The 21109-nt window shown below is 41.9% G+C and overlaps 1 protein-coding gene across 1 annotated transcript in view; it reads right to left on the bottom strand.

Annotated features, from left to right (window-relative positions):
• The window catches only part of Aldh1a2 (aldehyde dehydrogenase 1 family member A2), an 84866-nt gene extending 63941 nt beyond the window's left edge, over positions 1 to 20925 (bottom strand). Inside the window, exon 1 of the mRNA XM_055596902.1 lies at positions 20780 to 20925. Coding sequence (XP_055452877.1) covers positions 20780 to 20896 — 117 coding nt within the window. The 5' untranslated portion in view covers positions 20897 to 20925. The remainder of the gene's footprint in view (positions 1 to 20779) is intronic.
• Positions 20926 to 21109: the final 184 nt, after the last annotated feature.

The following is a 21109-nucleotide window of genomic DNA, read 5'->3' as shown; positions in this document are numbered from 1 at the left end:
ACACACACACACACACACACACACACACACACACACACACACACACAATCATGTATCCATCGCTGTCTATCCCCAGAGAGTGGCAGAAGAGAAGCCAGAAGCACCATGCACCAATTCCCACACTTGCGCTTTTTCTACATTTAATTTTTGCTAATGTCAACTTGAAGAGCAGACCGGATGGCCAATAAGGTATGGAGCTAGTCCTCCCTGCTTCTTTCACGGGGTTTGCTAGAAGCGTCGATATAATCTCTTAGAAATTATTCAGCAGAAGGAATTTTACTCGCATAAAAACCGCTTTTTATTCCAGAGCAGGGAGACAGTTACTTCGTGTTTCCTTTTTAAGGCACAATATGTTAGCCTTGGCTTACGCTAGGAAATGTGACAAACCTTAAAATGGGACATCTCCATTGGTGTCCCTAGCTGTAGGAGAACTGCTGCCAGGGAACATATAGTAGCCAGATGATGAACCTCTGATAGCACTTTTCTTTCTTTCTTTTTTTTTTTCTGGGCTTCCTAAAGAAGAGTTGTATGCTCTTAAAACAACAAACCGCTCCACAGGAGCTTCAAGGTGAGACTTCAAAAGCAATCTCATCCTAATGACTTAACCCAGAAGGGCTGGCTTGAGATGACAGAAGGAAAGAGGAATGGCCAATGACTGCTTTTAGGGGCTGACTGGATCTGAGTGACTGAGTGCCTTTTCACACTCCCTTTCTCTGTAGAATCTGGGTATCCATGCTGAGCAAGGCAAATGCATCAATTGCCAGTGTTTATGAAGCAGTCACAGCTGTTTGGCAACAGTTTCCCTTCCTGGCTAAGGAAATGAAAATAAAAAATGCACACTGGCACTTTACTAGAGACTCCATGGAGAGCATCTGAAAACCTCTGCACTGGAGTTTAATTCTCCTCTGTAAATCCTTTACAGCATCCTAGATGCTCGGCACCTGGGAAGCAAACGCCATATAAAATACTTTCCTCTCCCAGAAATACTACCTTCCCAGAGGTATGCTTTCAGGAAGCCTAACAAGGACAGTGCACCACAGTGAATGATTTCTGCCAATCAGAAGTGCCCCTTCCCAAATCATAAAGGCACGGACAACTCACAGTCTCCAGGAGAGATGCTCAGATAATGCAAGTGGAGAATATGGCTGTGCTAACAAGCTAACACAGGAAGATCATATACTTGTGTGTTAAGGTCAATTCAAGGCAACTGTGCTGGTCTGGACAATTTCATTTTCTAAGAGACCACTGGAAGTGGGAGATTAGAGAGATGCTTCATGCAGTAAGATGGTTGCTGCACAAGCATGAGGACCTAAGTTTGGATCCCTAGTCCTCATGGAAAAGCCACAGGGTGTGTGTCTGTAACCTCAGTACGGAAGTAGGCGGAGACAGGTGTATCCTTGGAGCTCACTGGTCAGCCAGTGCAGCCAATCTGTGAGCTCCAGGTCCACTAAGAAACTGCTGACAAAATAAAACTGAGGAAGACATCCAAAGTGGACCTCTGGCCCTCCATCCATCCATACACTCATACATGCGTGCGCATCCACACACACACAGACACACACACACACACATGCAAACACACACACACACACATACACATGCACTCTCTCGCGCGCACACACCATCTGTCCTTGCCTGACCCCAAGGGAAATGCAGAGCTGCTTTACGTATCCATGCTTGATGACTGTTAGGAGAGTTGAGAATTGCATCTATGTTTGTAAACAAGGTAGAGTAGGAAGTTCACCAAGGACTGAGGGATTAAAGTACCTTTTTCATCTTTCTTGTAGAACACCCGAGGAAGGAAGCACCAGAGCCAACAGTCTCCGTACAACCATCAGTCTGCCTCCTGTCCCCAAAAGCCCTAAGCAAGTTAACAAGCCACTTCTTTATTTTTTTTTTTAACAAGCCACTTCTTTAACCATGTTTCTTCTTCCACAGGAAGGGGAAAGAAGACCTACCTACCCTACAAAGCTGATGTCCCATCAGTGAGACAGAGTGGGCATGTGCTCTCTACGCTCCTGCATGAATGGTCTCTGAACTTCATTTGGTTTCTACTATAACGTAAGAGAGCAAACATGAGAAAATACCCAGAAGATACAAAAAACCATGTTCCTATGGAAAGGGGGCCAAAATATGGCACTCATCCCGGCTATCTACAGGACAGCCTATCCTAATGACTGCATTAAGTTGCTTTTAATCTCTTCAGTTGCTGGGAAGAAGACCCAGCAGTGCATGTTAGCCATGCAAGCTGCGTCATTTAACCGCTTCTGAAGCAGTTCTGCAGGGTGAATCAGGCTTCGCACCCTTTTCAGCTCACAGCACAGTTGCCATGACTACAGTATAGACAGAGGTGGTGGGTCATTAATAATATTCTAACAGGGCAATCTGAACGCTGAGGAATTCTCTAAACAGTAGGTATGGATATGATTTAGGAAAGAAATCATTTCTTATCCTCAGTCAGTCCTTTGACACAAGCTGCCATGTTTTATGTCAATACTGAAAAGTTTTGTTCTTTTTTTTAAGTAAATGCTTTAAATTATGTGCATTAAACCCTGAAGTGTGCCGTGCCTAGGGAAGTTAAATATTACTTAGTTTGGCACTGAACTGCACTTGAATCATCACTGGAGAGAACCAGTCAGTGGACCAGTAGGCAGCTCCGTCAGTTTGTACACAGAGGCCCCACGGTCCTGGTTAAAGACACCGAGCAGCTGTTTGGGGCCCTGCTGTGCGTGGCCACCTCCACTTGCAGGTCTACCTGTTTCAGTGGATATGCTTGACTGGAGCTTTAGGAACAAGAGCCAAGCGCAGGTAGCAAGCACAGTACAGTGCTCTGTAAGGCTAGTAGATTTTGTGTATTACAAAGGACACAAAAGTCTTTTTAACTTAGAGAAAGCATCTCGGCTTACTTTACTAACGGCTAAGAGTCTAAAAGTACAACGTGAAAAGACAGAGCTGGCTCAGATTGCTAATAGTGAAGCTCACACCTTCTCTTGAAATATCTGCCTCCATAACTGGAGCAAAAGTGAGGACCCCCAGTCTACGCCTTGCTTCGCACCAAAACAACACCTGGCTGGGAAGTGCTAATGTCCATCCGAAGGGCACGTTATAGGCAACACCCGCCTGGGCACTTTCCACTTTCAGGTCTATGTTTTGGTACTGTGGAGACATGACCTTTGTTCAATAAATGGGATCTTTTATTGGCAAGAGCATGGTTTTTACCAAGCTTGCTATGCCATGACCTAATTCATCAATTCTAATTCAAAATCAGTTAAAAAAATTTAAATAACAGACCCAACAGTGTATAACCTAAATGCCACTTATGCTGTGTCCTAAATGAAAAGACAGAAAAGAGAATAGGCTTCCCAGAAAGAATGAAATTACACTATTTCAAATATCTGAGACACCAAGGTCAAAAATTAAAAACCAAAGGAAATGGTTTAAGGCAATTACTTTTCTGAGTTGACTGTAAGTTTGTGCTTTAGATCAAACACTGAAGGCCCAACATATGACACCAGCGTGCAGGGTTGACATAAGCTGTAAGCACGTAGGTAGAAAGAAGCAGGACATTGGCGGCAAGGCAGCAAACACCCACCCAGCTTCTGAGAGGGTCATCTAGGCCCAAGGTCTCTCTCACTGCAAGTGAAAGGACAGCTAGGAAAGCAGAGAGACAAAAGCACAGTCTGATTAGTCAGCAGTCATATTCTCCAGGGGACAGCTTATTTTGGCCAGCCTGAGGGAGACAAAGCTAGCTCCAGATTAGCTGGGAAGGAGCTAGAGATGCCTGGCCTCTTTCAAGGCTCCTTGAAATGCTTGCTGCTGTCTCAAGTCATTCACAATAAAAGGTCCTAGGAAATTCCAGGAGCCCTATGAGCTGGGTCAGCAGAGACCTAGTGTTCCCTTGGATCATAATTCCACACACTGTGAAGGACACTCCCATACCAGCTGGGGCCTCCAACCTCTTCCAACTTCTTTCAGACACATAGGCCACGCTTTAGTCTTGTACTTGGTTTGGTCCCCTACAGACCTTCCTAGTTTTTTATTGAATTTCAACCTCTCATATCTCTTCCTCCCCTCCCCCACCAAAACACACCACAAAAATGCATGTGCACATGGGCATGCTCCCTCTATGCTTCACATAGTTCCTCAATGGGTTAAATACCTACGTGCATAACAGTTACTAGAGAACATATCTTAGGTGTATCATGTAAGCTTAGTTTTCTCATACACAATGTAACATGAAAACACTTTGCCAACAGGTAATACTGAGTGAAGAAGATACTGGATAACAGAAAAGCCTGGCTCATTGTGCACTGAAATGTTTTACTGATTTTGATTCAAGGTATGAACAATCAGTTCAAGGGGTTGAAGAGAAGGCTCAGCAGTTAGGAGCACTTCTATCTCTTGCCGAGGATCTGAGTTCTATTTCTAGCACCCGTGGGGTAGCTAACTCCATTTACTCAGTAACTTCAGTTTCAAGGGATGTGACAGCATCTTCTGGTCGCTGAAAGTTCTAGGCATGCACATGGCATACATACAGCAAAATATCCATACACATAAAATAAAAATAAATCTTTCTTAAAAACAATCAACTCAAGGCAACTTGTGAATGCTCTGATCATCCATAGTCTCTGTGTGTTCATTCGTTTGTTCATTCATTCATTCATTCTCCTGTGTTACTTGAGGATCCATTGCCAAACCATCACAGCTGGAAAGGGAGAAGAGGTCATGCCACATGTGAACTGGTTCCCCATGTCCTTCCTATTGCTGCATGAAAGCAGGCTAAGAAAGGTACTTCAAACAGCCCTGTCCTGGAAAGGGACCAACCAGTGGCCTGGGAAATAGGCTTTGAGAAGAAAAGCTGGGGGAGAGCGCAGCAGTGCCCACTGGCAGTCCTGAGTAAGCCCAATGTAACATGATTTCTTTTTGTCTTCTGCCTGGAAACAAATGTTCTTTGCCTATCTTCCCTGCGTTTAATTAGTCTCTGTCTTTCTCAGGATTGACCGTTCATTTGCAAATAGAGGACATCAGAAAGGCTGGTGGGTGTGGGTGTTGGAGTGGAAAGAGGTTGGAGTGTTTATTTTCAAAGCCACAGGGGTCCCCATTTGAAAAGCACCCAGCTTATCTCAATGTTTTTGTTTGTATGATTTTGAATTGGAAGGTTGGAGCAATTCATTTAGAAGATTAAGCTGTCTTTACAATGGATCTGGATGGCCTATCTATTCAATGGTATTGCTAAGGTTAAGAGAAGTCTTTCCAGGGCACTCAGTGGTCCCAGTACAATAATTAGAAAGGATTCTTTGAATCTTTCTTCATTTCAATGCCAATTAATTTTCCATAAACGGTGTCTATTTGCTGCTCACAAATAAGACTCAGAAACCTTCTGTCCAACAGTTTAGGGTAGCCAATTTCAACAATATACAGGATAGATAGTTACCTGAAAATTTATTATGAAGGGAACACGAGGAAAGCTTCAGTCTAAGCATATTCCAAATCACTGAAAAATCCTGGGGTACACTTACACCAGAGAGTTACTTAATAATCCAATTTAAATTTAACTAGATATTTTTTTATCTGGCAAACTTAATTAGATTTTCTTGGGTCACTGTACGGGTTTCAAGAATGCCGGGTGAAAAATAGAGAAGATAGCATCTTATTATTGCGCTTAAAACTTACTCTTGGCGGAGTTGGAGAATTTCATCAGACAGAATAACCCTGATGTATGAATGATGTGACAGCTTAGAAATCAAGTGAGTTTTGACTCTCAGGATAAACTCAATTCTACCCATGAAAGCACAGCCCACTTATGGAAGTTCATCATAGAGAAACTTAAGGCCAAAAAGTCAGCTGGCACCTTCAGTTGAGAGAAATTAATTTACAAGTTGACAAGTGAATAGTCCTTTTCATGTATGTTATGTTGCAAAGTGCACACCCTGTCTAGAAGGGCTGGATATCCTAAGGTTAAGAAAGTCTTTTGAACCAATAAACGAAAGGATTCTCATTTCCTCTTGACAATAAATAAATAAATAAAAAACAATTGTTTTCATTTACTGTTGGTATAGAGGAATTATTGAATTTCTGAATGAAAATAATTTCCAACATAATTACATTTACTTTATATAAGATTTTCTCTCTCTCTGGCTTTTACAAATGTGCAAAAGGGTCTATAAAATATCTCCTCCTACCTCAGGAATTAGATTGTAATATTATTTACAATGATTCATTCCAAACATCTTTGACTTAAAAGGCTGATGAACTAATAAATGCCAGACTTCGCAGTTTATACATTCTACTTGTTACCTTAAACTCCCATCTAATGTTTAGAAAGACTTTAAAATTTTTGAGCTCTCAAAGCTCCTTAATTCATTCATTCATTCATTCATTCATTCATTCATTCATGCATGCATTCCTTTTTCCATCCACCTTCCTTCTTTTGTCATGAGTACCTTCTAAGAAGGAAGAAGAGGAGAAGGAAGGAATTGGAGGGAGGGAGGAAGGAAGAGAAGTAGAGAGAGAGAGAAACTATCAAATGGGCATTTGGTCAAGAAATCTCTCCTTACAATTTAAATGTTAAAAACAATCACTAGTAGTTCTTGATTGTGAAACAAACCCCATGCTGACAATAAGTCCTTCCAAGAAATACCACTGAAAGCTGACACTTGACATGGAATTTCTCTTCAAGAAAAACTAGTCCTCACTACATGATAGTCCTACATGAGAAGCTGCTGGAATGTCAGCTTCACTCCCAGTGGCCCCATCTGGCCTGAACACTCTCCCTGGCGTGATAAATCACTGACAGGGTCCTTACCTTACTGCGTTTGATCTCGGCTCAGCAAGATGTGGTTTTGATGTGAAGAACTGCAGAGCTCTTGGGTCAGAGACAGAGCGCAGCGGCCCTGGCCTGCCAAGCGCTAAGTCTCCATTAGACTGTGTGAAAAGCTGTGAGCTTCTGACACGTTTTCTCACCTCAGGGCTTCCGGGCCCTCTGTGACTTTCATGAACTCAGCTCGGCAGAAAAGCTGCTGCAGCAGCTTACAGAAGTGACTAGGAACCTTTCCTCTCTATCTTAAGGAATTTTCACAGCAGCCACTGCTCTAATTTCTAGAGCTGTAAATCTAGCAAATGTGAAACATGTGATTTCTGTTGGGTATATTTTTATATAGAGATGTCTTTTTTAATGTAGCAAAATATTAAGTCTTTTGATATGCCTAAAAAACAAAACAGAGTCTCAAACTAATTCTTACTCAATGAACTTTTACTGCAGTGCAAACCACTCATGTAGAGAAGGAGAATCATTAACAGAGGTTTTTGTGGACCACTCTTTGGTAATTACCACTATATCTTTGGGAAAGTATTCTTAACAAAAGCATCCAAACAATTAACAAAATTGGTCCCAGAAAGACAATTTCAGTATTGTCCTTCCTGTTCTCATAACCCCAGGTTCTGGGTATTAGAGAGTAGAGTTTTAAAGCATCCAGATAGAGGGAAAACAGTTCTTCCAGTTCTTTATATAGGCAGATGGATGAATACGCATCTCATTCCATCTTCTTCTTTCATTAGTAATAAAATGATGTTTCAGAAATTGTCATTCAGTACCACAAAGCATCTTTCTGTTTCTAGGGCCTAATGTACTGGGACACTCCACAAGCAATCAAACAATTTTACTCATTCATTAGATGAATAAATATATGTCACATGAGGGACCACTAAATGTTCACAAATTAGAGGCAGATCACTGTACTCAAATGCCCCATGCTCTCCCTTGTTCACTCCTATGTGGTACCCTCAGTGAGAGAGGCTCTGTTTCAAGGGACTGTGCAAGCGGGTGGGAGTAGAGAAGCTTCCCATCCTGGGATGTGTATGTTTTTTTTTAATACTTAAATGGCAGTTATTTCAAAATTATATCCTGGCACTCCACTTCCTAGTTGACATTTTACCAATTAGTGACTCCACAAATGAATAAGACGAATTTTTTCTAGTGTGTGCTCATGAATGAATTAATTCAAATACCAAAATGTTTAAGGTACACAATATATCAAAGCAATCATGACATGAAAGAACATGAAATTGGTAGGGAGGATTTGGGAAAGGAAGAATGTTTTGTATGGAAAACATTTTAAATAAAACATTTTAAATAAAATTTAATAAAGTTACTTAATAAAATAAAATTTTAATAAAATTACTTTTGAAACAAGAAAATTCAAGTCCAGGAAGAAAGCTAGTGTAAACATTAAGCAATAGTTATAGTCCTTGGGGTAACATCAAACATTCACATCATTTATTAGTAGTAAGAAAGATAAATATTAGAACTAAATCTCAAATATTACCTTTTGGAAGGCTTCTTGTAAGAGACTTGGTAGACTTAAGCTGATTGAAATGATGAGGTTCCACGTAAGCAAACAGCTTATGATCACAGACATTTTATTTGGGCCACTCACAATCAGAAATACAAATCAGACCCACACTCTCCCCCTGGAAAACTAAGTTAGTGACTTTACAAGCGCTCAGTAAGGGCAAAACATGTATTTCTTTTGCCCATATTTGTATACACACATCTACAGTAAATTCCGAGCAATGCTCTCCCTCCTTAAAGCACATCATCAAAGGCCCCCAAATCTCTGTTCTGTGTACTTCTTTTTTTAAGCCTTCTCTTTTTCTCTGTTGGAATTCCTGGTAAGGACACCCGAATGTGGGCAAACCTCATTAGTCTCCCTGCTGTTTACAAGACACAATTTATGCTCAGTGTGCCAAACACAATGACACACATCACTTAATGGCTAAAACTACCACCCAGGCTCTAATCTGAGAAAATTTTCACTCAGTACAAATACCTGTCAGCAAAGAGGAACGCAGAAGAGCAATTACCGCCAACACATGCAGTCCTTTAAGAGTACACCAATAAATGCCCATTTGCAAAGGTTAATTTAATGCAACCCAGACTGTTATCTGGTATGTCACCAACTCAGTCCATTAAGTAATTACTAAATTCTCAAGAGAGCTCATAGAAGGCGAATGTGGTATTCCAGGTTCACTGCTTCTGGCTTCCCTGAAGACCATTTGGGCCAAGAGAGAACCACAAAGGTTGCCCAGCTCAACCAGCCACTTTATGAAAAGAGGTAAATGAGTCTAACCAGGGATGCCCATTATCAAACAGCTGCCCTGAAAGAAACACCTTGAGACACAGAAGTAAGTGAATAAGAATAAAAGGAGGTGGTAAGCGTGAGAAGGGGTGGGCCTGTGGGGATGTGAAGAAGGAAAAAGTTCCTCTTTGAAGACAGAAATGGAAAGGCTCTAAGATCCCACCAAAGGAGACAGCTAACAGCCAGCATTTCTTTGCATAGGAGTTTTGAGCCATTTCCAATGAAAATGTAGTCGTGCACCTAGTCAGCTCCTTCCTCTATCACTCACCCTACTTAAAAAGCTTTGGAGACTGCCTGGATTGCTCCGCTTCGTGTTCATGCTCAGGTCCATGCAGTAATCATGGAACCTGACAGGAGTTAGCCCTCCTAGGCAGCCCGAGCGAGCATCTCCGTTCAACTCTTTCTGAAAGTAACTCCAAGTAACTCCTTCACTGAGGTAATAATAAAACTCTACAAAATAATCAGCTATGGAAGTGAGGGGTGGGGTGGGGTAGGGGTGGGGAGCTTCACGAAAGCCATGGGAAATGCACATGAGCAAATGACAGCCCCTCTGTGCACGTCCTCGTGGCCAAGAGAATTATCATCATGACAAAGAAGAGCACCTTTTAAATGAAAACAGAACAAGCAAGCAGGTGTTATTCAGGGCACTGTGTGAGTCCCCAGCCTGTGAGAATCCCCAAAGCCCCCTGTCTCACCTGCAGAATCACACCTTCCCAGCTGGGTCACATTCACTCACCCAGTATGTCACATTCACTCCCTTGGCCTTTTCTCTTTAACCATTCAAACTGTTTCTACTAATGGCTACAGAAAATACTAATCAACTGGGATTTGTAGACCAAGAGCTGGGTTGGGAATGTGTTGTTAAAAGTTAGTGGAGCCGATGGTGCAGACTATACCTCTTTTTGAGCATTCCTGTGCATTTCTTGCTATTACCAACAGGAAAGAAGAGGCCAGCATGCTGGCATTGTTCCCTGCTGTGGTTGAGGAGCCAGGAACAGGCACTTAATTTAAATATGCTCCACGGTCTCACTTGTAAAAGGGAGATATTACTATAATACTCATATCATAGGGTTATCATAGGAATTAAATATACTCATGTGAAACAGTGCCCATCTAGCAGCTATTCATAACAAGTTATACAGTAAGCATTCATTCAGCAAACATTTCCAAAGCATCTACACTGCTACACAGAGAACTCAATGCTTTTGATATAACTTGATGAATAAGAGTTTGCAATTTAGTAATAAAAATACAAGAAAAAGCATAATCTCTAACACAAAGGTATTCAATTTCAAAGAAATCCAAATAAGTAATATGGGCACACAGACAATACAAGTTCATTATGGAAAAGTATATTATGCAGCCAACTTTGTTGGGTGTTACATGGCACTACACCCAGAAGGGCTGGACTCCATGCCATGGTCAGAGAATCTCTCTGCCAACAGTTTTTGCAACTATAGGCACTACTGCATGAATCACATTGCCTGTAGAATCCAAACACAAAGGTAAATGTATAGCACCAGCTTTGAGTTTTATAACGAGTGGAAGTATTAAAATGGGAAGTACTATGATGTCATTTTCAACCCTGCTGCTAAGGAATAACTCAAATTCTCTACACAGGATAAAACACTGTACTGAATAAGTTGGGGGGGGGGGTTGTGGGTTGTTTTTTTTTACTTATATTTATTTCATCTATATGAGCATTTGCCTGAATATACGTCTGTGCACTATATGCATGAGTGTCCAAAGAGGCTAGAAGAGGGTGTCAGATGTCCGGGACTGTAGTTACAGATTACTGTGAGCTGCCATGTGAGTGCTGGAGAACGCATGTCCCCTGGGAGAGCAGCTAGTGCTCTTACTTACTGAACTATCCCTTTAGCCCCTGGATTAGTTGTTTTGTTTTGTTTTTAAGAATTTTGGACTAGTCATTATTTTTCAGATTGTCACCTATACATGCTTTCTCCAAAAACCTATAAACAAGTAGAGCATAATTAAGGACTTGTCTGTTTACCATGGCCTTTCAAAACAGAAAGAGCAAGCAAGTCCTATAGTGAGAACAACAGTAGCTGACATTTAAGCACTTACAGTTGTAGGTAATGAAAGAACATGAGGAGGATTAAATACGACACCAGTGAATTGTAATAATCCTTGTCTTGATGCTTTAATTAAATTCACCTAGAAGTAGGTTCTTCGTTATCCATCAGGTTCTTACAGTGTCCCTAAAAGAGAAGATCAGGCTTGGAGACCATACAGTCTGGACTTCCTAACTTTATTACAAGATTACACAGAACAAAAAATGACAGTGAAAGAATATAATCAGAAAGAAACATTTGCATAGTATATCTATCTGACAAAAGCCTGCCATTTTGAATATGAAAACTTAGTATAAATCAACACTAACACATATACACAGAAAATAAGCAAAAAAAGCTAGCTGGTTTGTCTAAGAGACAAGCCAAATGGCAAGTAGGCATAAGAGAAGCTTAGTCTCACAGGACATCAAGACCTGCCTAATAAAACAGCAATGAGATGACACTGCATCCTTATTAGACTGCCAGGTCCAGCAAGTACCAGAACCCGAGTACAGGCGAGCATAGAGAGCGGTGGGGGCTGTGCTGGGCTGATAGATGGTAAAGATGGAAACTTTTATAACCCTGTGAGACAGAAACCTGGCATTCCCAATTGGACTGTTAAGAGTGCACAGCCATGAGCCAGCACATGTGCTGTATGCATGATTTCTAGCAGCTCTCTCGTGAGTTATATAAGAGACATATTGAAGACTGCTCACTACAGCATCATACTTAATAGCCAATACTGACAATATTGTAAATGTCAATAGTTGACTACATTAAAATTGGGATATAAGACACTGTATAAAATAATATGTGATCATGACAATGAATAGATTGTAGGGATACCTAATAACACAGGTGAACCTTGAAAATATGATGCTAAACAAAGCAAAATATATCACAAGATATGTTTAACATGGTGCCGTTTACACAGAATATTTTGTCATGCAAAACAACAACACAAAAACACACTGTTTGTGGATACCACTATGTATATGGATAAGATGAAGATTAATGCCTGTGAGAAAATAAGGGGACGGAAGGAGTTTGCAGGAGGGTCCAAGTGCGACTATTTAAAACTTAGTAATTACTGATGGTCTTCAACTCAAGAGGGCGTCATTTAAGTTTTTCAGTTTTATGCTTAAAAGCAATATCCATTCAGAAGAAACTACACTTCAAATGCTGTATGTGTAAGGTGACGTAAAACGACACCCTCGGGTGATTCTGGATGGCGGCAGCAGCTCTAGAAGAAACTACATACTGGAGGCCACAACCTTCCCCTACAGCACACTGTTGCTAAGCTGTGTGTCAGGTAGGTTACGTTACATGAGTTCTCTATTTCAGGCAGCTTCACCTTGAGCTCGGGAGGAAGTCATCTGTGTTTCGAACCATTACCATATCTATATAAATACACACACGTGTGTTACCATCTATACCTGTCTATAAGCGACTCCTCTTGCCTATATCTAGCAATACAGAGAACTGCTCAACCAGCCTGGAAAGCCTCCTTCTTTCTGACTCCTCGAGCACTTGATACGATTTTTGTCTTCTGATCACACATCAGAGTCTCTCATGTGCGTATCCTCGCTCCGTGGCTGAGTGGGAATTCTCTTCAGGTTCTTCCCGGTGATGACCACATCCACCTATCACTTTGTACCAGACAGTAACTACCAATGCTTTGTACAGAAGAGGTCTTACTAAATGCTAAGTTAAGAAACAAATGAGCAAATTTAAGTAAGCAGAAGTACAACTCCAGCTACAGTTAAAAATAAAACTGGCCCTAGGCAATACCATTAGATAGCTTTCTGTGGAGCTAGAAAGATGGCTCAGCAGTTAGAAGCATGTGAGGACCTGGGTTCCATTCCGGTCACCCACATGTTGACCACAACCATCCATAGCTCTAATTCTAGAGAATTCTACCACCCTCTTCTGGCCTTCTTGGGCAACAAATACATACATGGTACACAGACATACATTCAAGCAAAATACATGCATATAATAAACAAACCTAAAATTTTTAAAAAATTGAAAAGCCGCTCTACCAAGTTGCATTGGTGTACTGGACATCAGACTTAAAGTAAGGATGAGATAGAATTGTCCAGTTCCAGGTTTGGTGGGTAATGAAGCCAAAGTTTTGTACTGGCTACTGATCTCACAACAAAGGAGGGAAGTCCAAATTTCACAACTATGGAAAGAAGATCTCCAGTTGTTCCCATAAATTCACACAGACATTTTCTAATTTCATTTTCCTAGCCAAAGCCCTGTTATTGCACGTTCTTACCCTAAACTTTTTACAGCATGATACCCAGTCTATAGAGTTGGTATAGGCACTAGTGGCTGGAAAAAAAAGAAAATTAGGTTATATTTGTCTATTAGTGAGTTTGTTAAAATTTGTAATAACTTGCCAGACTTATTTCTTGAAGGCAGTTCTATTTATAGAATGGGCTTGTGACCTAAGACACTTTGTCTTGATTCAGCCTTCAGGAAATCCTAGAAATGGCATGAAACAAAATGCTTGAACAAGTACCTATCAAATTTGAAATAGGCAGACTCAGGCTAAGTACTGAGAATTATAGTTATATATAAATATAATCTTTTAATAATTAGGAAATGTTTTCTCATCTTTAGTAATTAATATCAGAAAGAATTTTCATATTCATGTTCCCCTAAATTCTTAAACATAGGAGGCAAAGGTTTGTTCTTTCATCCGGACAGCAAACTGTATCTTTCTGGAGATCTAGGGATGAAGAAACTTATAGTTTGGTTCTCCAAAAGTCAGCTGGCGTATGGGTAAGGAAGCTGAAAAAATAAATGCTACAAGCACAGAGCCCAGCTGCTGCTTCTTTCTAGAATAAAAATGAGAATGTTTACCCCAAGACATTCTAATTTTTAACCATACTGCAAGGAGAGCAATTAACTCCAAGGTGAGTCCCAGGGAACCATAAAGAGCTCAGCAGAAGTCAGAAAGAGCCCAGTTATTATTCCTACAGAAACTTCCAAAGCCTGGGAGTATTTTCAAATCATGTGACCCAGAGACTTACTGTGAATATATTGGTAAGAGTTAAGATTCTAGTAGTTAGGTGGAAGGGAACTTGCCTTTTAGGGGAAAAGTTGATAGTTTTAAAGGGAAACAATTAAAATATAATTCGATATTAAATAAAGACAAACAAGTAATACATACCAGAGATAAGAAATCCCCAATTTGGAAACTTTAATGTACTCAAAAGGTTACATGGAGTAGGATTTTGAGAATGTCTGAGAGGAAATTAAAAATTAGCCAAAGTAGCATAACGGCAATCCACTCTACTGACATTCGATTTGCCTCTGAGAGGAAATGAAGGGTCTCGAATGACCTGTCACCATAAAAAAAGAAATTAAGAAGAGGCCAGGAAGGCTGTCAATTAGTCACTGGCAGATACCTGTTCTTTCTGGAAGGTGACTGTCCTCCACTTTCACGTTAAGGCATTATCCTGGGCAGTCAGAGCCCATGAAAGTATTTTCAATTTCAGATTACATAAATCAAAGACGCTATTCCCCTGCCAAGAGATAGCTGCCTTCTGAGAGCTGACTACATCTTTGTTCAAATTGTTTTAAAAGTATTCATAACTTGGCATTTCATTTCAGCCAGCTGAGCATATTGCGTGCAGAACATTAATGTTAAATCTTGGCTCAAGTGTCAGATCAAGAATTTGTTATTAAAACACTCACTGGAAAATCAATTTATTGACTTTCTGATAAATATAACAACCTGCTGAGGAAACACCCAAGGAGTTTCTAAGTGAAAATACACTGTAAATACATAAGAACTCAATTCTGGCATTTCTTAAAATTGGCAACCTTCAATTGGAACTACAAATATAATAATTATGATCCAAATGAAATCATTTATGTGTGCAAAAACAGGATTAGCATTGGCTGATTGTCAGGATAAGTACTTTCTTATACTCATGAGAACCCTGTGAAGCAGGTACTGCTATTTCAGTTTTGACCAATGAAGAAATTGAAGTTCAGTAAAGAAACTCCTTGAGAGAATACACTATATATAGTCTTTTTTTTTTTTTTGGCATTTTTTTTTCCTTTTTCTTTTCTTTTTTTTTCCCCATACATATTCTTGACTACTGACTCTCCAACACCTGACACCACATGTTTAATATATGTTAACTCTCCATGTGCTCAAGAAATGCATGCCTGACCAGGATTTAATCAAAGGCCTATTTTAACTCAAAGCCTTTTCCCCCCATGCCAAGGACTTGTAAACTTTTCCCAAAATATGGGCTATCTGTTCTCTGCACTATGACACTGTAAGTCCCAATGTAACCATAGACGATATGTTCCTGAGCAGACAGGGCTGTGTTGCAATGAAACTATATTTACAAAACGAGGTGAGCTGTATAGTTTGTTGACCACATTAAACTGTCAGTAAAATAACAAAATCCACAAAACCACATGTCAGTATTTGCATCTAATTATTCTTCTGAGAAAGGCTTGGGACTTCACCTGAGATGCTTATTGGCTTGGTCATGGTTGGATCAAGATTCACCAATGAAAAAGAGAGAGAACCAACTACACATGTCTAGGGTTTATTATTATTATTATTATTATTATTATTATTATTATTATTACAGTTGGCTACACTGAAGTCAGACCTCACAGAGCAGGCCCCTAAGTCTTCAATAGATGAAGAAAAACTATTGTTCATCATTCTATAAAGCAGAAGTGCTTCAGTAAATGATGGTGTCATGTGGAAACCACAGTCCCTTTAGTAGAGAGTATTGGGGCAGAACCTCAGGAGAATTATCTAACCCAAGTTCCATAACGACATTGTTTAGCTACTCTGCGTGATAGAGATAATACAAACATCAAAAAGTTTTTTTTTTTAAGTATTTAACTTGTGTGTGTGAGGAGTGTTGAGGGGTGTGGAGGCCATAGGTCAATGTCAGGTACCCTCCTTGACTGCGTTCCACCTTTTTTTTTTTTTTTTTTTTTTTTGGCAAAGCCTCTCACTGAACCTGGAGCAGCAATTCAGCCAGACTAGCGAGCAGGCTAGCAAACCCCTGGGATTTTCCTGTCTCCATACTGCCAGCAAGGAGACTACAGGCGTGGCTGTCACAGCCAGCTTTTTGTAGGAGTGCTGAGATGAGGGTCTCAGGTCCTCATGCTTGCAGGCCACGTACTTTACTAACTGAGCCAGCTCCCCAGACTCTGAAAAGGTTTGGGGAAAACAAAACAGAATTAAAAGTCTTCTACATACAGGCAGTTATGATAAAAAAAAAATATTAATGAGTAAAGATTTGGAACAAAATCCACAATGGCTAGATCCAAGATGCAGAACAGGCAAGAATCATGACCACTACAACCAACAAAAAGAACCAATAGTAAATTAAAGTAAAAGGATCAAAAATTATAAAGGCGGTGCTGGAGGTCCAGCTTGGGGGTTGAAGTACTTGCTGTCCTTACAGAGAACCTGAGTTTGATTCACGACACTTATACCACGCGTGGTTCACAACCGCCAGCTTCAGAGGAGCTGACATCCTTCTCTGGTCTCCTCAGACATGTGCACACACACATTACACAAACCTAAAGATGCTTAAACACGCTTAAAGTAAACATGTATTTTGAGAAAAATTATAAAGGTAGCTCTTTTAAGTGACTAGATCAGGTTCATATTCTTATGTTTCCATCACAAACAACACAAAAATGAATTTAAGCTTTCTGCATTTAAAAAGTGTCATAAGAAAAGTAAAGAGCATGACAAGGAACACTCTATCATTTTTCAAAATTCAAGGCCAAGTTCTTCCTTATCAATTGTTTCTATTTTTACGCTCCTTCAAAGGATCTTAGAATTAAGACACGTGCATGCGTGAAAGTGCTAAGTCAACCAATGACCCTGTGAAAATGCAAGCAGCATTGCAAACATTATCACTGCATTGATCAGCTGATCTGCTGCTATGCTGACAAGAAAATTTTGTCACTCAGTCTTTCTAATAAGACTTTAAGTTCCTAGAAGGCAGATGTTCCATAATCCAATTTGCACTATTGTTAGAAACATGGCCCCTCAAAACCCCTTTGAACTGAGTTGAAATTGACTCCGAAAAACAGAGTGCACTTATTGAAAGGGTTAAATGAACAAATAAAAGAATAAGCGGGAGGTATCCAGACGTATATTTGTTCTGATTTTTCCCAGTGAGCTGCCCTTTGTGCTTTCCATTGTAGTGTAGCCCAGTGCCCAGCAATGTTCTCTCTCTGGACTGTTATACCTTCCACAGTGTCAGTGCTAGGAGAACACAAAATCCTGTTATGTTGCTGTCAGTTATGAGCATTTTTCAGTTGCTGACTAAAAGAGTGAGCCATTGGAGCTAGAAGGAAAGATGGAGCCAAAAGAGAAAGCAGGAAAGTAGAAGTGGAATAAAAAGAAACTTTTTAAAGACCTGGGAATCTGGGAAAGGGAGAAAGAAGGAAGGGAGAGGAAGAGCGACCCCACCCCTCCCCACAGTCAGGGCCAGTTCCTAGGAGAATGCTAACATGTATGCTCCCAGAACATGGCCGGCAATACACAAATGAGGCAGATGAAACAGAAATAACCCAGGAAAATGATCTGAGAAAAGCACAGCTAGACAAAGGAGCATCATTCTCCCAGCTCCACACTGGTGCCTCTAAGCTTTATATCAGTATTGCTTTCTTGACTATTAGTCTTGAAACAAACAAAACCCATATTCCTAAGTAAGAATCATTTTAGAAACTTGGGATCTCGGTTCCTATATTTAAAAAAAAATAGACATAATCCAAAAGTATTACTGTCGTTTATCTTAGTCTAAAATGGATAATAGAACTTGGAGCAAGCTGTAGGCTTTCTTTTTCTTTTTCTTTTCTTTTCTTTCTTTCTTTTTTTTTTTTATGGAATGCAATTGCTTAACAGCCAATACAAAGCCACACTTAAGCTCTTTCAGAATGCTTCTGGATTGAACTTTGCTTTCATAGCATTTTTAAAGAACCTTTGACAGACAATTAACATAATATTGACTAACATAATATTGACTATTCCCCCATTCTCTTATTTTAAAAGAGCACAATTCTTTTGGAAGAAGAAATAAAATGATGAAAATTGCAGATAAGTGCAAGATCACAAATGCCAAATATTCTAAATACATACTTTTTGAAATTCTCATAATCTGACTAGTTATGTTATCACTAAGTAGTTTATATTGATTGTCAAATCACATTTTAGTATCATTTTGTAAAAATCATATTGTAGTATCATTCAATAAGGACATGCAAGACAAAAATGATGAATGATAAATCTGTTTGCCTTATAGTACCTTTATTTGACACAAATGTTTTGTTTCCTGGTTGTTGTTTTTTTTTTTTAACAGACCCTAAGTTGTAATAAAACGTCCATTTAAATTTTTCCTAACGAACATGATAGCACTGAAGGATTGTCTGGCTACCTTGTTCATTGTTCTGTTTGAAAATGTTAATATAACTTCCCTCACTTTTGATCATGAATGAATTTTTAAAAGACCTCCCAACTCTTTCTTTTGAAGAAAAAAAAAAATCTTAGGCTACCAAAAGAGCAGTCACTGTTCTTTCCGTTAAACTAAAATAAATCAGAACTGCTTGTCCGTGATTCCTGTCTTAGAAAATCTAGAAGTCTCTCCAAAGAGCTGAGCACAGAAGCTGCTGGGAGTGTTCAGAGATACCTGATTTTACAAGGCTTTGTGAAAGAGCTTGCCTGTAGATGAGTGTTACTCCGCGTTATGAGGCTTGTTTGTCAAGACAAAAAATAAGGCGCCTCCTCCCCACAAATTAAAGAATCAAGTTACAATCCATTATTTCATTTCTGATTGTTTTTCTTGATAATAATGGGAAAGTGGATACTGGATAAAAGTCTTCACGAGGCTAAAAAAAGACTCCGACATTAAAGGCTCCAATTAGCTATAAATCAGTTGTCTTTCCTACTGGGGGAGAACAAGAGAGAGAAGAGAGGGGGCGGCTAAAGAAAAGGAGAATTGCTGGAGCTTCCAAATGAAATTCTGAACAAGATATCTACTTGCAGACTTTCAGGGGCTGTTAGGATAATCTGATCAAAAGTAAGTCTAAAACAAACCCTCCGGAATCCCGTGTGGATCTTGCCTCTTAAGCTCTCCAAGGCGCATCTGAAGAGGTTAGGGACCCTCATAAAACAAAACTTTTATGTGCATGCTTCCCTGCCTTGTTCCTAAACCCGGAGATGTGCTACACACTGGCACTATTGTTATGCAAACAATGCCTAAAGGGCTATAACCATTAACGACCCCTCATTAAAACGGCTTTCAAAAAATTTGTCACACCATCTAAAAGCTAACAGGTACATTAAATCCACCTAAATCCACGTTCGAAAATAACGAATTCCGCTGATCGCTATTCCCAAGCCCCACGCCACAAAACTTCGGAAACGATGCTTTCGCGTTTCTCGTTCGGTCAGCCGCGAACGAGCTAACTTCTCCACCTTCCGTTCGCGGCTCTTCTCGAGCCCGCCGCGGACCACGTACCCGCCGCGCCGCGTGAGCGCGGCCAAGGCAGTCCGCAGAAGTTTGCGGTGGGAGCAGACAGCGAGCGGGAAAGGCGGCTTCCAAGGCTACGCCCGCCTCTTCGCTATAACCTGCAACCCCTTTGTGTATGCAGTTCACAAGTTACCCTCGCGGATAAAATAGCATTTCTTTCTTTTTTTTTCTCCTCCTGAGAACGTGGGGTTGGGTGAGGGGATCGATTTACATCGGGGCGGCGGGAGCGTGTTGCTTTTTTTTTTTTTTTTTTTTTTTTTAATGCGGTTTAACAACGAGGATCCTCGCTGCTTGGCAAATCTGAGATGTTAAGATTCGTTAAGGGGGAGGAAAAAAATAAAATAAAATCATTTAGGTTTTTCAAGTGCAAGAGAGCCTGGCACTGATCCACCGCGTCTGGGCCAGGTTCCCGCGAAGCCTGTGGGACCCGGGTCCTGACAAGCCCCTCGGCGGGCTCCGCTGGGCTCCGAGGGCAGCTCATCCCGCCCGGCCGACCCAGAGGACCGGGGGCGACGCGGGGCTGCGACGCCACCCCGGCGGGGGACCCCGGGGCTGCTCGGCGACCGACGGCCCCGGGAGAACCGCGCGCCGGTGCGCTCCGAGGACCCCGGGGGGCCCCCCGCCCCCGAGCCCGGCCTGCCCCGAGCAGACCCGGGGGACCCCGAAGCCGGACCTCCACGCAGAGCCGGGTCTCGGTCTGCTCTGAGACCTGAGGGAACCCAGCCCTGAGCCTCGTTCTGCCCCAGGGACGCCTAGCGGGGAACCCCAGGACCGGCCCGCCCTGGGGAGACCTGGAGGACCCCGGAGCCCGAGCCAGGTCCGCTCCCGAGAGACCCCCGCCTCCCCGGGGCGGCCCGAGGCCGACGCCGCCGTCCGCCGTTGCCGGCGGCGACCCTTCTGGCCGGGACCGGTTGCCCCCCTCCCCGCCCCGGAGACGCTCCCCCGAGCCCCGCGTCGCGGGGGGCTGACAGGCGACCTCTCCGGGGCGGGGGGCCGGCCTCCCTCCGCCGAGCCCCGGGCCGGCCTCTACCTTGGTGTACTTGATCTCGAGGTTGGGCGTGGGCGACGGCAGGAGCTGCAGCGAGGCCATGAGCGCGGCGGGGTCGGCCTTCACCTCGCCGGGCATGGCGATCTCGCTGGAAGTCATGGGCGGCCGCGGGTGGGTGTGCGCGGGGAGCGCTGTGCGGCCCCGGGGCGCGCTCGCTGTATATAGGCAGGTGTCAAGCGCGGCCGCTTCTTATTGGACGTGCGGCCCCGCGGGCGCGGGGGGCCGGCCCAGGACGACGCCCCGCCGCGGCCCGCATTTGCATACGGCCGCGCGCGCCTGCCCGCCCGCCCGCCCGCACGGTCAAGTGCGCGG

Source organism: Psammomys obesus, unplaced genomic scaffold (genome assembly GCF_907164565.1).
Source record: "Psammomys obesus unplaced genomic scaffold, mPsaObe1.curated_primary_1811, whole genome shotgun sequence".
Taxonomy (NCBI): domain Eukaryota; kingdom Metazoa; phylum Chordata; class Mammalia; order Rodentia; family Muridae; genus Psammomys; species Psammomys obesus.
The sequence above is the reverse complement of the archived record's forward strand: the minus strand, read 5'-3'. Positions and strand labels throughout refer to the sequence as shown.